Here is a 22,388-nt window from a genome sequence, read left to right as displayed (position 1 = left end):
CGTATGACATTCCAGACTATCCGCTATGAAGTTTTGCGTTTTGGGACCAAGAGATCTGGCGTAATAGTGAGGTGTTCGTGTTATGGAGCTGATAGAGCGGTCCTAAGAAGAGGTTCCATTGCATCTTTTGTGTGGTTGTGTATCAATCTAAAAATCCACGTGAAAGAATTGCCCAACCGCTTTCACTGAATGATCACACTGTAAAATTCATCCACAGACTCAAAAGTTAGAACCACCTTGCACAGCATAGAATAAACAGTACCACTGGAACGTAGAGCTCAACAGCTTTCATTTGAATGGTCACACCATAGGATTTTATCCACAGAATCATAAGTTACAAGAACCTTGTACTGAATAATAAACTGTTCCACAATAGAAGATTTTCCCGCGAAAGTCATCACTAAATAACTAAAAAAGTATACTAACTACACTACTTGCACTGTCGGGTAATTTTCACGTGCGTACGTGCGTAAAATTTACGTTTGCAAATAAAATAGAAGCAACGTATGAAAGGTCGTACGTAAGTGAAAAAGGAAAACCTCGCTCAACTTCACGTTTCGTCTCAACACTTTATATCTTGCCTCTATTTTATTTTCGTGATTAAAATTTACGTGCATTAACGTGCGTATCCTAAAACGTGCCAGTGGAAATCAACCTTAAGGATTACGTCTGGTATAACTCCAAAGAAATTGGAGTCGCTTGTACATCATAGAACTACATGTAGTAAGATATAAAGGGGAAACTTTATAGATGCTTTCGTTCCTTAATTAACTGCATTTGTTGCCGTCGTTTTTAACAACTACTCGGTATTACCGATTTTTGTAGCTCCCGGTGAACCAACTAATTTGCGTACGGAAAATCCTGGTCAACGAAGCATAACCTTGCGGTGGGATAAACCTGATCGTTATGGTGACGACGTGAAGCGTTACAAGGTAACGTTCGAGTTTCTTTATTATATTTTATTACCATCTCTCTTTGTGACTGAATTACTTTTCTACACCTTTCCTTACAGTCAGTTACTTCGCTTAATTCCACAAACACGAAGCAATGACTAGAGTCGGAAACGAAATGCTGAGTAAACTAAGTGAAGTCACATGACGGTATCAACCGTTCTTTGATCCTTTACACGCTTCCAGTAGTTGGAACTGTTCTTAAGGGGAAAAAGTCATTTTTTGATGGCCAAAATCCAAGAAAATGTTTGGGAGTCAGAGTACACTATTGTATTTAAACTTACCTATGGTCCGAAATCAGTTTGAAAAAAATTCATGTCACATACACTTTTTAAAGTTTATATGACACGAATTTTTTCAAGCATGTCACGCTGAACATTTAAGGATATCAGTTTGAGTGTCATTACTAGTTCATCGCAAGTTACTGTCGGTATATCTAGGTCTATTTACCGGAATTAATTAGCTAAGAAATGGATACACTCGTATTTTCCCACTGATTGTGACTTTGCAAAGTGTTTGATTATTGGGTATTCGCTTGAAATGTTGACCAAATAAACAACATTTTTTCGGTCCTTTCTCATCAGTTCTTGAATGTACTTGGGTAACCATACTAACAGTGATTTATTTATTTATTTATTTTTAACAATATGTTAACCCTTTCACTGCCATAATGTTTGATGGAGTTTTGTAAGGTGACTTTAACTTTTGAGTCTATGCACGAAATCCTATGATGTGACCATTCAAATGAAAGCTCTCTGCCTGTACTTTCACATGATGCTATTTGTTTGTCAAAATTTTAGAAAATGAAATTTGCAAATTTGGTCGAAATTTGCCGTTGGCCACATTTGGCAGTGAAAGGGTTAACAGTGATTTATGAATGCTACAGATAATCTATCAAGGTACAAAGGATTATTATCCAGAATTCAAAGCGCATACTGGAAATCAAGAAACAGAGTCTCCGAGGTTAACAATGACAATCAGCAATCTTTACCCTGGGACAAAGTATACTTTTGTTGTGAGGGCTGAAACCCACTGTGGCTATGGAGGTAATAGCTCTGTGGTGCAGAGAAGCACGAAGCCAGATGGTAAGTTATTTACTGTGTATCGTGTGTTCAATTTTGATATGTTCTAAAATGGTTTACAGGGGCGGATACAAGATTTTTCTTAGGAGGCTGCACCACTAAGGAAACATGATGGCGTAACTGACTGGTGACGTAAACAAATTTTAAAGGCGAATACGAAGAAGAAGGCTTTTGACTATGTAATAACATAATGTGAACTGCTGAGAATACTTATCAAACATATCTGTATATTTTGCAGAAAGCCGCAGGCCATTTGGGTGGGGGGGGGGGGGGGCGGGGGTGCGCGCCCCCTGCACCCTCCTCCTAGATCCGCCCCTGGTTTAGGGGCTATAAAAACCCCTTGGAGGTGACGCTTACAAAAACAGACAAATGAAGGACTAGAACAGGGAAACACAAATTAGGTGACGTAACCAAAGTGTCTTGTTTTTTGAGGTGGTGGTCGGGGATGGGGAAACAGAACAAATGGGGTCAATCAACAGTTCTCGCCAAAGGCGCCAAAGTACTTTAGGAATCTCTGGATGCTTTTCGTTTACACAAACCATTAGCAAATTGAAAAATTTATCTTTACTCATTTGCAATATTCTTTTGTTTGACCTACAGCTCCTGTGGCGCCTGAAACCCGCGACACCCAAATAATCGAAGTAAAAGGGACATCAGCAAATGTCACGGTGTGGCCTGCGTTACAAACCAATGGTCCAATAAGGTATCACTTGTAATACGCAAATGCAATACGTAGTGTAACAAATACTACTTACAAACGCTTTGATTGGTCGTCATCTATGATCTCCCGGAGTGATGATACTGATGACCTTATGGGAGATTTTTCCTTTGTTTGTCTTTTTTTGTCAATGCATGGTTTATTGGACAAATGTGACAGTCATTGATAATTTACATGCATCTCAAAACTTATAAACCGACGTCTTAATCAAAGAACGTTATCACCAGCTTTGCAACGTGTGGTATTACAAACCATTGGTCTCATCCACAGGTGGAGGGTCAATTCATGGATATTTTAAAAATAATTACTATCACCTCTAGAAGATGTTCCTAGCTTGAGGTTTATGCTGACTTGAAAAAAGGAGCGGAATTTTTTAAGACACGTTTTTATGGGTACCCGGCTTACCAACTACTGTCTTTTGATGTGAAATAACTGTTCACCACTATTCGACTTCAACTGGCTCTAGACTGTACTGAGAACGCTGTTGAGAACTCTACTGTTGAACTACTATACCACTACCTACAGACGACATTATGCACCTACTTAACCTCTGTCTAACTTCGACGTTCTTCCAGTACAACGGCAAACACTACAAAGAACTATACGGTCCAGCTATGGGCTCTCCGGTTTCTGTTGTTCTAACCGTAATTATGCAAAACATCGAGGAACAACCCTAGCAACTAATACGCGAACTATACCTCTTTTGTTACGCTACGTTGACGACACTCTCACCGCTGTACACATTTACGAAATCGACGATTTTCACGAACGCCACACAGATGGTCTTTCGTTAAGTTTACTTGTTTCTTACAGCCATTATCAAGTTTTGGTGCATAAAGTGAATGATTGGAAGGACGAGGTCTCTGACTGGGAGAAACTTGAATCAGATGTGTATATTGCTGCTCAAATTTCCGCTAATTCTGTGAATCCATCCATGGTTTTTGTTGTGGGAGATGGTAAAACGTATGATGGTTATAAGAACAAGCAACTGTCAGGTGGTCAAAAATACAAGATATATTCCAGAGGATTGGCTCGCCGCGTAACCAAGGTAGACCGACTAACAGTAGTGGTTGATATTAGTCTTTGTCATAACAGGCTGGAACTAAAATTTGGTTAACCTTCTCAATTTCATTAGAACCTAAATGCAAAACTCACGAAAGTGGTCAAAATATCGTTCGCCACTCGCTCATTTCCCATAATACTAGCCTGGGTTCAGGCTCTACTGTGGGGAAACGAAAGACATTTAAAAAAAATCGGCGAACGAAGCGAGCCGACCGTTGGCTATGATAATATAGTGTTTGCTTACCAAAACTGTTTTCAATTACTCCTGTGGATTACAGTCCAAGAGAAATTGAAGACAGTGCTCGTGCAAAATTTTGGTTGGCAACGGAGTAAGGTGAATTATGGAAAAAGCGAAAGCGGCGAATTTTTTAACTCTACAAAACAAATACTTCTAGTACGCAAAATTGTATCTTTTTATTCTTGTTACCTAGTTGCCATTCATTTAGATTGCAAGCTTGTAAGCTGAAACAATCAAAGGGAGTTTTCTCTGTTAACATTTCATGTAAGACGTAATATCATATTTTTTCGTTGTTGAAAAAAAGAAGAGTGCCTTAGTTTGTGTTGTGCGCGTTTTGTGTTAATTTCCTTCTCTTGATGGGTTCTTTTCCCTCTTGATGGGTTCTTTTCAGAAACGTTCTGTGGATCAAAACGATCTGATTGGTCAAGCAAGTCTGATTGCACGAGTTCGAGTTCAAATAGAGGAAGGTAAATCTTTTTTTCTTATTGGCGTTTTTGCTATAATTTCTAAAGGGCTAAAGTTTTCATTGCAAAATTTTAGAATGTTATCTTTAACATTTGTTTCCTTTCTGATTACCTTAAGTTGTTGTCGTACCATCTCAGTCGCCAACTGAGCCTGTTAAAGGATCACCATAGAGATAGACTTTCTTTAACACTGTTTAAAATGTAACCTTCATTTATCCGACTGAATCAGAAACAGGAAAAGGTTCAGGGGCACCCAGCGAGAATATAGTTCAAAACCACTCAAACATAGCATTGTTGAACGTATTTTAGTATTTTAATATTCTAGTGATCCGAAAATTATAGGGGTCAAAACTTACCTTTTCGAAAATTTCAGCCAGAAAAAAGGCTCCCGAAAATTCTAGGTGACCTTTTTAGGGCAAAAATCCGTTAAAAATAGGCAATTATACCATTTTTTAGATGTTCAAAAATCCTAGGTGAGGCAGGCAAGCAAAACATTTTACAACAAATGCTCCGAAAATTCTGGATCTCAAATCGTCTTCCAAACAGATATTTTCCAAAAATTGACGTTGGCTGCCCCTGAAGGTTAAGCATATTTTATTTGCCTTTTGTCGCATTTCATTTCATTTCTGTTACATAAAATTAAAAGCCAGTAGTCCCGCTACGATAACTGTAAGGTAACTATACCACAATACCGACAACCAGACGTTATTTTGAGTTGCGTAAGGGTGTAGCAATCACAAAATGATGAAATGCAGGTTAAAAAAACAATGGTACCAAATATTTTCTGCTAAACCCAGAAACAGCCTGAGAGCCCCTGTTAATTGTCCACTTCAGAAAATACCATTACATACCATAATGCTCTTTGTTTGTCACCCCAAAATTTTGCATAAGCATTGTCTTCACTTTCTCTTGGGGCCATTTTAACTCCCAAGAGAAACTGAAGACAATGCTTATACAAAATTTTGAGTGACAAACAAAGAGCACTATGGTATGTTATGGTATTTTCTGGCGTGGTCAATTCAGTCAATCACCCAGGGACCACCGAAATTTGTAAGTAATGACGAGATTTGCTATGGTGTGACCCGACATTTAAAAACCTCTTCAACAGCACTTTTAGATGGAACTATCAACTTTTCATTATTGCTGACAGGACTACATGTAGTTACAAACAAACCGAATGACAAACTATAATTGGTTTATTGACTTCAGACTACTCGACTGAATGATGCAGTGAGAAAGCACCTGAACTGAATATCTGAACAATGACTCACGTTCAGCTACCGACAGAATGATTGATGGATCAACCGTGTGTTTGATCCACCTTAAGAGAGAGAGAATGTCGTATCAGCTGAATTCCTAACCATCAGACTGACTGACTGACTGACTGACTGACTCACTGGAATGTTTCTGTTCAAACCAGCAGTTCACAAATCTGATGATGCAAACAAACAGGGAGGTGACGTGAGCCCGCAAACGTGCGACAAACCTTCAAACACAGGTTTGTTCCAAAGTTGATTTTAATAGTTTCCCTCTCAACATTAATTGTTCATGGTTGAGTGAACCATCGAACTCAAAGACGGTTTGCTTTAGCAGCTGAATTATCTGAGACGTCAAAATAAGGGAAGACAAAAAGTCTTCTTACTCTGCCCTAAGGCCAGGTTGAAAAGAATGGGGGGTGGGGTGGAGGCACGGGCACCCCAGGAGGACCCCCAAGTTACGCTCCCCCCCCCCCCCCCCCCCGTCGGGTTCTGAAGCTCTTCACGCCTTGGTTTGAAACCCGTATAAAGCTTTAAGCTTTTAGCTACAGGTCAAGCTGCGCTACCTCCCTGAGTACCCCTTTGTGCCGTTTTAGTAGATAATTTTGGAAGATCTATGCATTAAAAGCAACAACTAAGTTCCCCAAATCCTCTTCCACCGTCCCTTAAGGCCAGGTGTTTTTAACCGATAAACGGATAATCGATAGTAATCGATATCAATCATCGATGAATATCGTTTTTTTCCTATTGAATCACTAACCGAAACTTTAAACATTTCAGCATATGTAGTATCATCCATCGTCTTAGGGATTGCATTGGTCATTTCTCTTGGAGTACATCTTTATCAATGGCGTGCTCGAGGAATTTCCAAAACAGGCGAAAAGTATTCTGTCGAGGAATTCCAAGTGAAAACCCACCAAATTAAAGGAGGTTTGTAGCGTTTTTTGAATAATGAGTGGCAATTTTAGTTTGATCTGAGTTTACAATTGTGGCAGCGTGCAAAGAAAGTAGTGTCCGATAGCCCGGTGCTAGTGGATATTTTGCTATCGGGCTAGTGAATTCTGCTATTAACTTGCCCGACGGGCACGTGTAGCTTTAATTTCATGCTTCGAGTCGTTTTCTCCTCTCAGCAACTGAGAAGAGACTTGACTCGAAGCAATCGGGTGAAATTCAGGCTTGGGCAAGGTAAGGTTTTTGAGGAATTCAAATTACAGAAGAACTGTGAAATCAATCTGCTCATCAAAACGTTTTGGGGGCTAGTTGAAATGATGTTTGGGCTAGTGAATGGCAAGAATGGCAAGCTGTAAAAATGACTTTCTTTGCACCCTGTATGGTATCGGGCATGGGTACTGGGTACTAAGTAATATTAATAACCAGGCCCCAAGTGAAATATCTCAAATAGTAAAATGAGAATAATTATAAAATAAATTTACTCACTTTAAACCTCGTTATAGCCATGTTCATGCAAAAGCTAAGGAAAACGTCTTTACCAAAAAGGAAGGGAAAAAAAGGATTATTTTTGTTCTTACTAGCGCCGGAAAAAAATTCATAGGGTTAAAATTGAATATATTAAAAAATAAATTACTAAAAAATAATAATAATAAATTTCTTCTGTTATGTCTGATGCCTGTGGGTTTGTTTTGCAATGACGACACAACTCCCCCATCCCCTAAAAATATAACACAAAACAACAAACAAAAACAAAACAGACTTACATTGTTAAGATATCCAATCCTGCTTTTCCTGCTTAATTTTGATTAGTTCCATGCAACCATTTCTCAATTTTAGGCGATGAAGAAGTCCCGTCTCCTAAAGTGGAATCATTTTATATGGAGTTGCAGCCCACTCAAATCCGGCAAACGACAAGAGATTCAGAATATGGATCTCTAGTGAAGAACCCGGAAGGAGATAGTGATGGTGCTAAAACGAAACACGTTTATGCCAATGCCGCCTTCCATCTGCTTCCTAAACCGCAGGAAAACGAAGTATATCAAAATATATAAAGGGACGGAAATGAAACACGTGAAAATGACAATTACCTTGACAGCTTTGTGTGCGAGAAACATGCAGCAGAAAGACGGTTTGTTCGAATTCTTCCCGAAGCATATATTCGGTAACTCCAGTGGACTCCAATGGACTCCAACAGACGAGTTTTCAACCCCCCTTAAGGGTTAATTGTACTTCTTGTTTCATTTCACGACTAGATTTCTAGTTACTCTAGTGGAATCCAGTTCTTGACCACTGGAATATAGTTGAGTCTACTGGACTGCCCCAAGCGGGAACTTAACTCGTTTAGTCCCCTCCTGAAAGGGTGCATCTAAGACATGAATGATAACCGGGAACAATGAAGTATCGACTGAAGCTGTCATGATATAAATTTTAGTGTCTGCGCTTTTGTAATCAATAGACCAGAGTAACGGGATCGAGGTTTCATAAAAATTGGTAATTATAAAATAAAAGAGTTGAAACGTCAGATTTTCAGTTAAGTTAGTTTGAAGAGCGAAACGGGATCCTTTTTCGTTTGTTTGTTTGTTTGTTTGGATCCTTGGTTTTACAAGAAAAACCGCCTCGATCTTAGAACTGAATACATCAACTTTCACTTAAGGCAAACGACTTACTCAAATAAAACATTTTATTACATGCATATAGAACGTCTAGTTGCCGTTGCTTTTGCTTTTTTAGTTTTGTTGTTGGAATTTTATAGCAGATTACAAGCACACAAAGTTGTGAGCATAACGAACAACAGTTGTAATTAAATAAACTCAGTTTTATCAGTGTTATCGTTTGTTTCTAACTGGGACTTGCGGAGCCTTTGTTTGTTTCCGGCCGTCAGGGTGGATAACAGTTGTTTTGCACTCGCGGTGTTCCTCAAGGTACTCGTTAGTTTCTCCTCTGACAACTGACACAACTCTTGAATGTTTGTCACGTTTTTCATAATAAATCTGAAAAGAAGGCAGAAGTTAACGAACGGTCAGTTCTCTCTAGCGACACAACGATGATGTTTATAGCTACCAGAATGGAAGGAATGGAGAGCGAGCGAAACGAGAAGTAAGCTGGGGAGAGACGCCTCAGTCACTCACTCGCTCGCTCGCTCGCGTCAATCGTGAAGGACTGCTACTAATCTCATGACGTGATATTCATCTCATGCTTGCGGTTTAGACTCTTCTCAGATGGCAGTATGTGATTCACTGTTTCTTTACTAGTTGCCTTGAATAACCTAGGTACCAAGTTCCTGTCTGGCTTCTTTCCAGGCTTTCTCGATCATTAAATTCGCCCGTAACCACGTGACTCGAAATGCACAGGTTGCGCGGGGTATTGAGGCCCTGGAATTAGGGACTAGGCAATGCAGTATAACCGAGAATCCGTTTGATGTAACGATAAAGAATAACGTTACAAAAGAAATTGTCATGTTATGAGTCTGTACCTGTAGTTCTTGAAGTTGACTCCAGGAAGTTCAGTATGAAGTCCTTGATAATGGAAGAGAAAATGACATGTGGGTAAGTGGTGATAGCTTTTCTGGCGCCACTTGTTTAAAAGGTAGATAATGCTATCCACCGAACTTGCAATCAAACCATATAGGGATTTTGAGCAAACATTATGATCATTATACGTTTCTGGGAAACTGCCCTCCTACCCCTCCCCTAAGCCAACATTTTGCCCTAAGTGCGAAGTAAGTGTTAACGTTGACTTTGGGGAGGGGTAGGTGGGGATCATTCGGACGGGCGCAATCACCAAATGACTTAATACAAAAGATTGAAAAGACAATGAATAAAACCCACACCGACAATGGTTTCCACAAAACCAAGAAGCACCCAATACAACTCGGCTGTTTTCTCAGGCTAACTGCCCTTCGGTGGCGAAGACTTTACTAAGAAAAATATCAAACTACTTTTCGCTGGAAAATTAATGCCCAGAGAAAGAAAGTTGCCTTTACCTTCAGTTCATCGAACAACTCAACTCTTATGGCACCGTAAGATTCTTAACTGGTATAAAAGAGAAACAGGATATATTACAGGGTGTTCAGTAGGCATCGGAGGTCGGAGAATTCTCTGTTTACTACGCTGGATCCTCCGGCCCAGATGCATGAAATCTTAAAGAAGTCTGAGCTCCTAGAGTATTGGTCGCTGAAGCGAGTCAGACCATTTATTTCCATGCGCACTGCAATCAAAGTGTACGAAAGGTATTTTCAATCACAACCGGATACAGTAGCCCTGAGTGTGGTAGCTTGTTGCACCGGCAGAGAGCCTTAAACACTAAAAAACGTTGCCTTAAAATCTCGAATTACAACCGTCGCATTGCGAAGGGCTGAGTGGGGCCTCCGAAATCGAAAACTGCAGACTACTAATAAGCGAACTTCGTGTGGTATTAAGTGTACTTACTCGTATAAATTTCTGCTTTTTTATTACGTACAGACACTTTTCTACATCCTCCGACTCTTCTCTCCCATTTCACTTCTCTTAAAGGTCTCGCCTTCGCTGCTGTTGTAGTTCCCTCCCTCTCTAAAACGTTTCCTAGCACCTCTCTAAAAGTCGAAATGTGTATGAACGGGATAGCTTTATTCATTTTCGTTAAAGGTGTGTATAAATAACAGCATTATTCATTCATTCAGTCAGTCATTCGATATTGGTCATCTCCTCTAGACCCGGGGCGACGGTTCGATCTGACCACATCTATTGGATCTTTCTTCCCCGCAGTCCCTTGCTGCACTGAAAAAGGGCCGCAAAATATCAACCAACTCACGGTCACAATTAAAAAAAACAGAAAAGGAACAGAGAATGGAAAATTAACCGAAAATTGACCTAAAGACGATTTTCCCCGACCCAGGCCTAGAGAAGATGACTACCACAGCCCGACGTAGAAGTCAAGGCAACAAGAGAATGCCATATTTGCCAAATCGCCTGCGGAGTCAGCTCTCAGGACCCGAAAGTGAGAAAACATTATCGAATAGTCTTTGGAACCACGAAAATTAACCCTCCGGTGCGTGAGGGTAATGACAACTACTGAAGCACGTCCTGCTGCGACTGTACTGCAACTCTGCCTACGAAACGGCATTACAAAAGGCGGTGCCGAGGAGAACTTTTTGCTTTACAGTGAACTTTCTACACCCTTCGATTCTTCTCTCCCATTTCACTTACGTTCGCTGCTGTTGTAGTTCACGGTCTCTCTAAAACCTGTTTCCTGAGCTCTCGAAGGGTCGAAATGTCGTGTTAACGGGATAAGTGTATTCTTTTCCGTTAAAACCGTGCATAAATAAAATAACCCGTTCATTCAGTCATTCATTCATTCATTCATTCAATATTGCTCATCTCCTCTAGACCCGGGACGGGGATTCGGTCTAAGGCATCTACTGGATTTTACTTCCCCGTGGTCGCCTGCGGCACTGAAAAAGGGGCCCACAACATCAAGCAACTCACGACCACAATAAAAGGGAAACGAGAATGGATAAGCTAAGCAACGACCGGAAATTGACCTCAAGACGATTCCCCCGACCCAGGCCTAGAGAAGATAACTACCATAGCCCGACGTGGAAGTCAAGGCAACAAATCGCTTGCGGAGTCAGTTCTCAGGACCCGCCGAGAATAAGACAAAATTATTGAATAGTCCTTGGAACCACGACTTTCCCTAAGCCCATATAGAGCTTACAAAGATACCTGTTATTTGAATTCATAATTGGGTTCACCCAGATGTCCGCTCACTTTAAATTCGGGCTCACAAAGATACCCGCTCATTTCCCTCTTTTTTTTTTTAATTGGGCTCACACAGATACCCGCACGCTTAAAAATCGGGCTCACACAGATACCCGCTCCTTTAAAAATCGGGCTCACACAGATACCTGCTCCTTTAAAAATCGGGCTCACACAGATACCCGCTCGCTTAAAAATCGGGCTCACACAGATACCCGCTCGCTTAAAAATCGGGCTCACACAGATACCCGCTCACTTCAAAATCGGGCACACACAGATTCCCGATCATTTTTTAATCGGGCTTACAAAGATACCCGTCGCTTCATAACGGGGCTCACAAAGATACTTATCCTTTCATAATCGGGATCACAAGGATAAACGTCGCTTCACAAACCGGGTTGATGAAGATCCCATTAGGTTTTGGATTTTACTTGCCAGACACCCCAAGCCGGCAGGCCACAATATCCACAAAGGAAAAGGATAATAAAGACACAAAGTCTCTACCCCCACTAAATGCTAAACAATACATCATTTTGGAGAAATTAAAGAAGGTTCGCCAAACTATAAGTCCCCCGGCGGACTGGTAACGTAGGTGAAAAAATAACGCGAAAGTGAATGAACATGAAGCAGGTTTTACCAGGAAAGTAGTTATAAATTCTCACGCCGACTACGAAGAAACACGGGCGAAACACAGAATGCCGACCTACCGAAACGGAATAATACAAACAACAACTCACCCCAGCTGTAGTAAGTAATACATACGACCAGAACAGCTCACAACTAGCGCAAAATGAATGTACGGAACAGAAGGAAGCAAGGAATCCGTCACGTCTCCTTGGCGTAGAAGTGGAGTTCGAAGGTCGAGCACGTGGCGCAACAGAATTTGCGAGCTCCAGGAGAGCCACACTCGTGGACGCGCACGACTGAAAACCATCGTCAACATCCCGCGGTGGTTACGGAAGCAAAGGGAGCACGGCCTGCTGCGACTGTACTGCAACTCTGCCGACGAAACGACGGCAGACGGTGCTGCGGAGAGCTTCCCTGACCCGCCTTCAATGACACTCTTTGCGAACTGACAACTTTGCATATATTATTCAGGTTTATATAATGGCTAATACGTCATCGCACCGGTTAATGAATATTACATGACTGTGAATATTTATTTTGTTTTCTGCCACACACGACAAAGGGAAAGGTAAATGGGACATGTAATTCTCATTAGCTCTCATTCAGTAGATCAAAGAGTGTAGAGACACATTCTAAAAATTAACGACAGAACCTATCATGTGTATCTATTTTAGGAGTCCTTTGAAGCGTTTGGTTTGACGGTTGGTAACGATCGCCAAGGCAGATGCCAGATGACGAGTTACATTTAATTTGGTTCATGAAATTCCAAAAGTTTCCAAAATTGACTGCTATCTTCATCTTCTAGACTGTTGTGCCAGGAAGTATTTTTCCTTTTAGCTCTTTAGGAATTTTTTTTTCCAAAAAGCGCGGAATATCCAAAAGCCTGAAGTGTGACGTGCTTTGCGAAATCTCGGATGGGAACAAATGACGTCACAAAATGCGGAAGTGAAGCTGCAATTCATGCAATGCGCAGTATCTTCGACGCGGATGAAACAGATGCTGTTCTGTGAATAGATGCATCAAACGCCTTTAACCCCTTGAACAGAACTGCAGCACTACATAATATCCGAGCTCTGTGTTCGACCTTGGCTACCTACGTGATAAACACCTACAGACAACCTGCGCGTCTTTTCATTACAGGCGGTGAAGAACTAAGATCAGCAGAGGGCACCACACAGAGTGACACTTTGTCCATGAGCCTATACGCCATAAGTCTTCAACCACTTATAACGCGACTGCACGTCACAAGCGCAGCAAAGCAGTGTTGGTTTGCTCATGACGCAACCAGAAGTGGTCAATTGCGAGACCTTGAGGAAATGGGGGGATGAACTATCAGAGAGTGCCCCTCCGCTGGGTTACTTCCCTAATACTAAGAACTGTTGGTTGATCATCAAACCGGAACGAGAACAAGCTGCCAGGGGGGTGTTTAGAGACACTGCTATTAACGTCACCATAGAGGGCCAGAAGTACTTATGCGCAGCTCTAGGATTTAAATCGTTTCTTGAAGAATATGTTGGGGAGAAAGTAGACGAATGAGTCAAAGAAGTTACTAAACTCGCAGAGTCGCCACATCACAGCCTCAAGCTTGCTATGCAGCCTTCACTTTTGGTCTGCGGCACCGTTGGACATATTTCTTAAGAACATGACCGGATATTGCAGAATTACTATGGCCACTCGAGCGCGCGATTAATGAGGTTCTTATACCAGCTGTCACTGAGAGTAGAGCGCGACCTCCTTGGTCTCCCTGTGCGCATGGGAGGCCTTGGATTTACAGATTCTGTAATGACCTCATCTTCTGAATACGACGCTTCAATCAAAATTACTAATCCGCTCGTGAGGCAAATTGCTGAGCAAGAGCACCAGCCTCCAGATGCCTCAGAAATTCGAACACTGCAACTGAGCACACGAAAATAAAAACACGACTGTCTAAGTGAGAGGCTGGAGCAGGTGAAGAACTCCCTGCCGACAAAAGTTAAGAAAGCTGTTGAGTTAGCTACAGAGAAGGGATCATCAAATTGGTTGACCGCGATTCCCCTCAAAGAGCTGGATTACAATCTGAAGAAGGAATTTAGAGATGCGATCAAGTTACGGTACGACTGGGAAATAACGGACACGCCTATGATCTGCGCATGAGGTGTTCAATTTAGCGTGTATCACGTAATGGTGTGTTAGCGCGGCGGGTTCATTATCCAGCGCCATAACGAACTGCGCGACTTGGAAGCAGAGATGCTAAGGATGGTCTGTAATGATCTGGAAGTAGAGCCAGTCCTTCAGGAGGTCACTGGGGAGACATTAAATCATGGCGCTAAAAAAACCCTAACGCCCGTTTGGATATTCATGCTCGTGGTTTTTGTGAGAGACAGAGATCCTAATTCTTTGACGTTCGCGTGTGTCACCCTAATGCAGACTCTTACAGAGACTTGACTCGTAAGAAGATCTACCAGAAGCATGAGAAAGAGAAGAAGAGGCAGTATGCGGAAAGAGTAATGGAGATCGAACGAACAGGGAAAGTTCACTCTCGATCCCTATTTTTTACGACCACAGGTGGAATAGCGGATGAGTGTTTAAAGTACCACAGTAGACTTGCCGAGCTGATCGCAAATAAGAACGGAGAAAGTTATTCAAGCGAAATTTCCTACATAAGAGCTAAAGTATCTTTCGCCATCCTACGCTCTGCGATACTATTCTTGAGAGGCTCAAGATCCAGAAGAAGACGGCTAGACTTTGTTGACTCAGATCTACAGATCGAAGATATTAGAACCTGCCCCAATTAGTCTTTTTTTAGGAACTTTTTAAAGAATTAAGAATTTAGGAATACAAGATTTTATTTCATTTTAACTTGTTTCTTTTTAATATAAGAGACCGATAATTCTCTTTTGTAATGACTTAATTTAAAACACTGGACTGCCTGCAAGAGTTATTGATCGCATCTGAGCCGCAAGGAATGTATTTGGGAAATCGTTATTGACACACTGATTGTATTTTTATGATTTATACAATTCTTAATGTTGTACAGTGCTTAATTCTTACTTCAAGTTTTCTGTAAATTATGTACGTAATTTTAAAGTTGAATACAATTATTATTTATTATTATTATACGTCACAAAATTGCCCTCACTTTCTGCACAACGTCTGCGATGCAAGCAATGGCGGAAGACGTGTCGTTTACAGTGATTCTTTGTTTCCGGGTGTTTTTTGGCCTTTTGCTCGTTCATTTCTCTACAGGTTAGTTTCAGTTCTACCAAACTATATGATATGGCAAAGTATAGGTACCTTCGTTTGCAATTTAGCGGTAAATAAGTTATTCTACACTTTCTTTTCCGGGTAATTGACGTAGTTGTCTTCGGCTGATTTAGCATCGTGGAGTCATTTACTATTTGTATGTCTTGTCTTGTCTTGAAATTCCTTTTTCTTTTTATCTTATAATCTTATAATGCATTTGAACAATGCATCTGTGGAAAAGATGACAAATGATTTGTCTTTTATGCTATTCCTTTGCTCTCCTCAGCTACTTCAGCTCAGATAATTAAAGTTGCAAGAAAATAGAAATGTAAACTGAAACCACACTCGTGCAAATCAGCTTAATCAAATATCAAAAATGTTCAAAATCTTCAAAGCCGTGGATGACATTAACTTTGGATATCGAGTAAAGTGACTTAATAAATAAATGATACTGTGAATAAATAATTAATGATTCCCATTGGGGACCATATTATCAATAGATGAATTAGTCGTTTGTCTCTTCATTTATTTTACCCATTGTGTGAGCAAGTCTGATCAATATCAAAATGGTCTTTCTTTAAGTACCGTCAACACAAAAGAAACAAAGGGACCAAACAATTGAGTAGTCCCATGGGGGCTTTATTGTTTGGTTGCATTGTTTCTATTGTCTTACGTAATCTGTGCCTCTGTAGACTTGCTTCAGTGGATCCAAAAACGGATTTCGCTTTCCTTTCGGCAAATTTGATCTGATAAATCTTTTTTGAAAAAGGATTCATTTGGATTTGAAATGCGAAGAATCCAAATCCAGATTAATTTAACGGATCGGTGGTCTACGCTGTTCCATTCACAGGGGATCTGAAATAAGTCACATGCCAGCCGTATTTCCAGTTGAAGTATTCCCCAAGAGTTTCCTAGTTGCTGCCATTTGCCGTAAAACATCTGAAAACACTGGAAGGTTGTTCCTGGTACCGTAAAACATCCATGTGCTAACTATTTGTCCTCGCTAAAGGTGGCTTAAAAACGCAAATAATTAAAAGGGACAAATGAACTGTTCTCTTTCTACAAACTCGCTTGTAGACGCGATAGGCACTCGTTCGTGTTACATAAGAAATCCGAGCTACGAAACTGGATCAAACTGAAACGACAACTTTTAGATACTTTTCAACTTTAGCGTGCTTCTTTCTTGATCTGTTTATGGGGCGTCGATAAAACCCGGAACACGGAACATTCCGGAACATCCCGGAACATGAAAAATAAAAATAATTTTCATGAAAAAAAAAATTAATAATAATAATAATAAAATAATTTTTAAAAATTAATAATAACGTAAAATAACAAAAAACCGAAAGAGAAAGAAATAAAGAAAAAGAGACTCGTATCATCTCCGGGTATGCGAAAACAATATTTTGTCGCAAATAATTTGTGGGGCAAGGGTCTATGGAAATGACAGTAATGAGTGAAGGTTTGCTTCTAAATTCAAAATATGTTAAAATGGGTCGCGAGGAGGGGGGTTTTTCAAGCTTTTCTCACACAGCCACCCCTTGTAAATGTTTGCCATGCGGTTTAACGGTTATTCATTTACGGCTTTGCGACCGTAAGAAGAGCTTAGGGGCTCGTCGCTTTGGAGTTTAGTAGATAAGATTCACATTCGCCGTGAATCAGTTGCAGTGGCAGTGGTAGCGCAGCGGTAATTTCTAACTGTTATCAGTTAGCCTGAATTTTATCCGTCTCCCGAGTCGCAAGTGAAGTTTGGGACTCGAGGAGATAAATGAAATTCAAGCTAGATCACAGCCCCCTATTTTCCTCCGCCAAGTTGAAGACTGCGATCCTCGCTGTCAAAGTGATTTGGGTATCCTCTGACGACTTAACTGGTGAGAGTGAAGTTGGTGCTAATTCGAATGGTTTGCTAACGTGTGTGTGTGGAACTACATCTTTTATGGGAGGGGCTGTTGTGACTCCCGTGATCATGCAGATCCACACAGACTTCCTATGCCCTTTTCAGACCCCAGACAGGACACTGACACGACGGAACCAAATGCTCCGAGATGATGATATATTTAGCAAGGTGGAACAAAAAAACAAACAAACAAAGACGGACGGCTCCTTTCCTTTCTATTCACCTTTAACCCGGACACGTGTCAAACGAATACTGCAATATTCAGTGAATTTAATTGAAAAATGGTGTTTTCAAATATAACAAGTCGCATAAGCAAACCTTTAAGTGTCTTCGATAAATTAGGCTTGGGCTCGAAATATAGGGGGTGGGGGGAACAGCGTTTCAGCACACAGAGTGGAAAAAAATGCAACGTCACACGGGATGCCCAAATTAAATCACTGCGGAGATCGCCATCCTCAACCAGGCGGGAAAAAAGAGGGGACTGTAAACTAGCTTGAAGTTCAGCCGTCTCCACGAGTCGCAAACTCCTCTTGCGACTCGAGGAGACGTCTGTAATATCACGCTGATTGTAAACAGTATAGAAACTACTGCGAATGTGAGTATTGTCAACTAAAATTGAAAGGCAGGAGTCCGCTAGCTATTCTTAAGTTCACAGAGCCTAGTCTGTAAGTAATTCATGTCAACCTCAAGAAAGCAAAACACCTCAAGTAAGCACATGTCGATTATATATAACTATTTGTTGGCTTGACATGAGTTACTTAATTACCGACTTAGCTTGACATGACATACTGCATCGACTTTTCAGACAATTGCAGAACCGTAAATGGTTAACCGCCAAATGATTAACTCGTGGCAAACAATTACAAGAGGTAGCTGTGTGAGTAAAGCTTGAAAACCACCCTCCTCGCGACCCATTTTAATATATTTTGAATTTAGAAACAAGCCTTTACTCATTACTGTCACTTGCATAGACCCTCATATCTTGGTTTTCACATGACGTCACCAAATTCAAACTAAGAAACTATCGCTGTTTCTGATTTTCTACTTTCATGTGATACTAGAGCACCTTAAAACCTTTATACAAAAAAATATTCGGTTCAAAAGGACGCTTGAATTTCCAGGCTTTTACGTGACGCGGCATTTAGCTGGAGGCCGGGAAAGCTCTTATCTGGGTTAAAAACATTACGGATTTATGGAGGTTTTACTATCTAAACATTCCTTGTCTTAGAATGAATATTACTTTAATCTTTATGAGTTCCTCAAGCGAAGAATTCACGAATAAGTAGAAAACTCAAAAACAGATGTTTCTGTTGGTTTCCGGCGGCCATATTTGTGCCCCTGAAAGGGACACAAACATGGCGTCTCCATACAAAGCTTTATAAATTTGGATAAAACGTTTTTCCGAATATCTCGCATATGAACAATTGCATAGACCTGATTCTTGGCAAGGCTTTTTGTATATTTATCTTCTTTTATTTCCGAGATTCTAGACTTTCTGTATTAAAAGGTTTCCATTTTTATTTCTGTTTTCTCACGTGAGTGAAAACCGAGAATTGTTTTCTCATACTCGGAGATAAGTTTCTTTTTCTTAATCATTTCTTTCTTTTTCTTTTTTTTTTTTTGTTATTTTATGTTATTTTGTTATTATTAATTTTTACAAAAACTATGATATTATTATCATTTTATTTAATTTTTTTTTTTTCATGAAAATTACTTTTATTTTTTCATGTTCCGGGATGTTCCGGCATGCCCCGGGTTTTATCGACGCCCCTGTTTATGTTCCATCATCGCTATTCGAACCGCCACCACAAAATTCTGCACGCATGACTTGTCAAACAGTAAAAAAACACGTCATTTCTTGAGAGGCTGTCATGCATATGCACGCGTTTGCGAAAGGTTACCAAGGCTAAAAATCTAATTTCGGATTTGTATTTGCCGAAAGAAACTCACCCACAATTTCTTCAAAGTGAGTGAAGCGAACTTCAAAGTACCGTATGAAGTCGCGCAGCGACTGAGCGAGCGACGAAGTCTCGCCAGAATGGATTTGGGTCATATTATAAATTCACGTGGGAAAAGAATGATTGTCATCATGCTGTGTCGAGAGCGGCGTGAAATATTACTCACTCTCCTGTTGGTCAATTGTCATGACCTCACCAGTAGTATTTTCGACTAGTGAATTTTGCACCAAAAGGTGTGAAAAGTCGTTTTAAAAAATGGCACTGAACCAACTAGGAAAAAAATAAATGACTTTTAGAAAGTCTTGTGCCTCTGTACCTACACAAGGAACCTGTCAAAGTCACCTGTAATTAAATAGCTAATAGTGAATTTCAGAATACTTGGCCCACTTCCAATACATCACTGTATGTGCCTTAAAAATGAAAGGAACCCTGAGTTTTATTCAGGTACAAAATAATGGTGTTTGTCTTAGCATACTTAATGGCAGAACATATGAATATTTACATTCTTTATCACTGCTTTAAAATGCTGAGCTGTGTGCCGAAAAATAGACTAATACAGCGTGCAAAGAAAGTAGTGTCCGATAGCATGGGGCTATTGGATTTTGCTAATGGGCTAGTGAATTCTGTTTTTAACCTGCCCGACGAGCAAGTGATGTTTTTTGAGGAATTCGAATAACAGAAGGACTGTGAAATCAAGTCTGCTAGTCAAAACGTTTTGGGGGCTAGTTGAAATGACGTCTGGGCTAGTGAATGCTAGCTTCAGCTTGCCCAAATGGCAAGCTGTAAAAATGATTTTCTTTTGCACCCTGCATAATAATCCCGAGTTGCATGAAACCTCTGTTTTGAAGCGAGGCTGAGTGCAAATTAAGCTATTGATATGAAAATGATTTTTTGTTCGTAAGAAAATGAAACTTAGTATCACAACAAAGGTTTTGCACTTTTAATACCCTCATTTTCAAAGTGAGGGTGAGGGTTTTTGGAACTCGGAAATACCCTATCTGGAAGGCTCCTCCCTTGGGAAAGGTTCAAACAATTCTCATTATTTTGTAATGGCTAACTTGTGACTCTTTTTTAAAAGTAACGTTCTTGAATTATTGGACACCCTGTTTGTATAGATGAACGTTTTGTGGGCTAAAGAGAAATAGTGGAATAAGAATAACACAATTTTTTTCTATGGAATAATGAAACCATTGAGGAAATAATCTGATGACATATTACTTGTTTTGGAATGAGTAGATCGCTAAAATGGAATGAGTTGTTTAGCCCCTTCCCGGTTGATTTCAGTGGTTTTTTTATTGCCCAAGACCATAGCAATGAATGATCTTATCCGCTTCTGACTGACGACGGCAATGACGAGAACGACGACGACAATGATGATGATTTTATGATCTTAACTCCTTACGACATGTATAAGGGAGACTGATCTGTTATTGACTTGGACTTGAACATTAAGTGTCCAGCTGGTTACACTGTCTTATAGGTGCAATTAATCCAGTTCATTGTATTCCTGGGATATTTCAGCCGATTTATTTCTAATATATTATTAATTAATGATTGTTTTCAAAAGAAAACATAGATAATATAATAAACATTTACCTGGTGTGACATGTGCATTTGCTAGAGTGTGATTAGCTAGCTCATTTTCCCGCAGTTGTTTAATTAGATGAAATAAGTAGTTTTGTTTTCTTCCAAAATAAAAATGAGTTGAGGGCTATATATAATAGGAAAACTGGTGAGAAAAACTAGCAAAAGAAGGAATGTTTTTATTTATCTACGTTTCATCCTTGTTTGTTTAGCATCATGTGAACAGGTTGATGTGGGGGTGAGCTGGTACATTCTCGACAATCAGTTAAATGCTTCCTCTGAACTGAACGCCAACACACCAGCAAAGAATGGCCGACTGAACTTTGTAGCGGGATCATCATGGTGTGCATCCACAAGTGACAGCAGTCCATATCTACAGATTGACTTACGGATTCCTTATATCATCTGTGCTGTATCCACTCAGGGGAATTCCCAGGGGAGTCAGTGGGTGAAGTCTTACACCCTACAGTCATCTACAGATGGGACAACTTGGACAGGCTATGAGGAAAATGGACAAGTTAAGGTAGTTGAAGTTTAAGGGTGTATATATTAAAGGCCTGGCTGGCTGACTCATCACTCATCACTTTAAAAAGGAAAAATGCTTTTTTGGAGAGTTTTTTTTTTGCAAATGATTATATGTATTGTATATCTTCCTACCACCCTACTTGCTTGCCAGTTTTAACCAATGATAATCGTCCTAAGTTACACCTCATGCAGTTCTAGTGGTGTTGATTGAACATCATTTATAAGGAAGGTGCCCTCTGCAACTTGAGAGCAAGAGTTTCAGTTCATTTTAATATGAAAAAAATGTTAGGAGCTTCATTTCTGAGGTCCATGTACATATACCTGCAGTAGGTCCATGGGACACTGATAAAAGGAAGCCTGTGTAATACAGGTATAAAAGTGATCCTTAAATACATGTACAATGCTTGTGTGTATAAAAAAAGAGTGATTTGGGGTCTGGATTTTTCTTGAGCTGTGAAGGTGGGGAACTGTGAGATTTACAAGCAGGATGCAAATTAAATGTACACACAGTATCAACAGCGTTTTCTGAGCAATAGTTTCAGTTGGCAAGAAATGAAAATATTTTATCCCATTTAACTTGCCACCAGACTGGGTCTTTGAATGTTGCTGAGGATCATTTTGTTGAGCACCATTTGAAATTATCTGGTTAAAGGACTTAAGGCAAAATTTTGGTCCGGGTATTGAATTTTTGCTATTAATACTGATTAGTACACAGCTTTCTGTCATTCCAAGAAGATTTACCCACAAAAGTGGTTTAAAGCAATGGAAAAGTGATTGTCACTTGAAAAAGTTGCTGTATAACTTTTAGCTTTCATATTCATAAAGTAAATTAACTAAGTCCCCCCTGCCCCTTGTCAAACCACGGGGGGTTCTGAGCTTCATAGAGATAAATTAATATCAATATTTCATCTGGTTTCCTTGATAGTCCTGATGCAGAATATCACCACGTGTAGGTCAAATGTTTATGTTAACTTATCTAGGGTAGGGCAGGGAGTTGGGGGAAGGGAGCAGGAGGAGGTAGGAAGGCATGTGGCTGTTGTCACTTCTTTCAGGACACTACTCAGAAACAATTTCAGCTGTTGTGTGTGCTTTTGTCTGCTTTCTTAAAGTATTAAAACAAC

General features: G+C 40.2%; 1 protein-coding gene across 1 annotated transcript in view; it reads left to right on the top strand.

Annotated features, from left to right (window-relative positions):
* The first annotated feature begins 1,627 nt into the window (after positions 1-1,627).
* The window catches only part of LOC140921861 (uncharacterized), a 175,558-nt gene continuing 154,797 nt past the window's right edge, over positions 1,628-22,388 (top strand). Inside the window, exons 1-8 of the mRNA XM_073371860.1 lie at positions 1,628-2,035; positions 2,633-2,735; positions 3,564-3,798; positions 4,442-4,517; positions 5,935-6,012; positions 6,551-6,700; positions 7,559-7,687; positions 20,955-21,265. Coding sequence (XP_073227961.1) covers positions 1,828-2,035; positions 2,633-2,735; positions 3,564-3,798; positions 4,442-4,517; positions 5,935-6,012; positions 6,551-6,700; positions 7,559-7,687; positions 20,955-21,265 — 1,290 coding nt within the window. The 5' untranslated portion in view covers positions 1,628-1,827. The remainder of the gene's footprint in view (positions 2,036-2,632; positions 2,736-3,563; positions 3,799-4,441; positions 4,518-5,934; positions 6,013-6,550; positions 6,701-7,558; positions 7,688-20,954; positions 21,266-22,388) is intronic.

This window comes from Porites lutea, chromosome 12 (genome assembly GCF_958299795.1).
Source record: "Porites lutea chromosome 12, jaPorLute2.1, whole genome shotgun sequence".
NCBI lineage: Eukaryota > Metazoa > Cnidaria > Anthozoa > Scleractinia > Poritidae > Porites > Porites lutea.
Note: the sequence above shows the minus strand (reverse complement) of the source record. Positions and strands in the feature narration are given on the sequence as shown.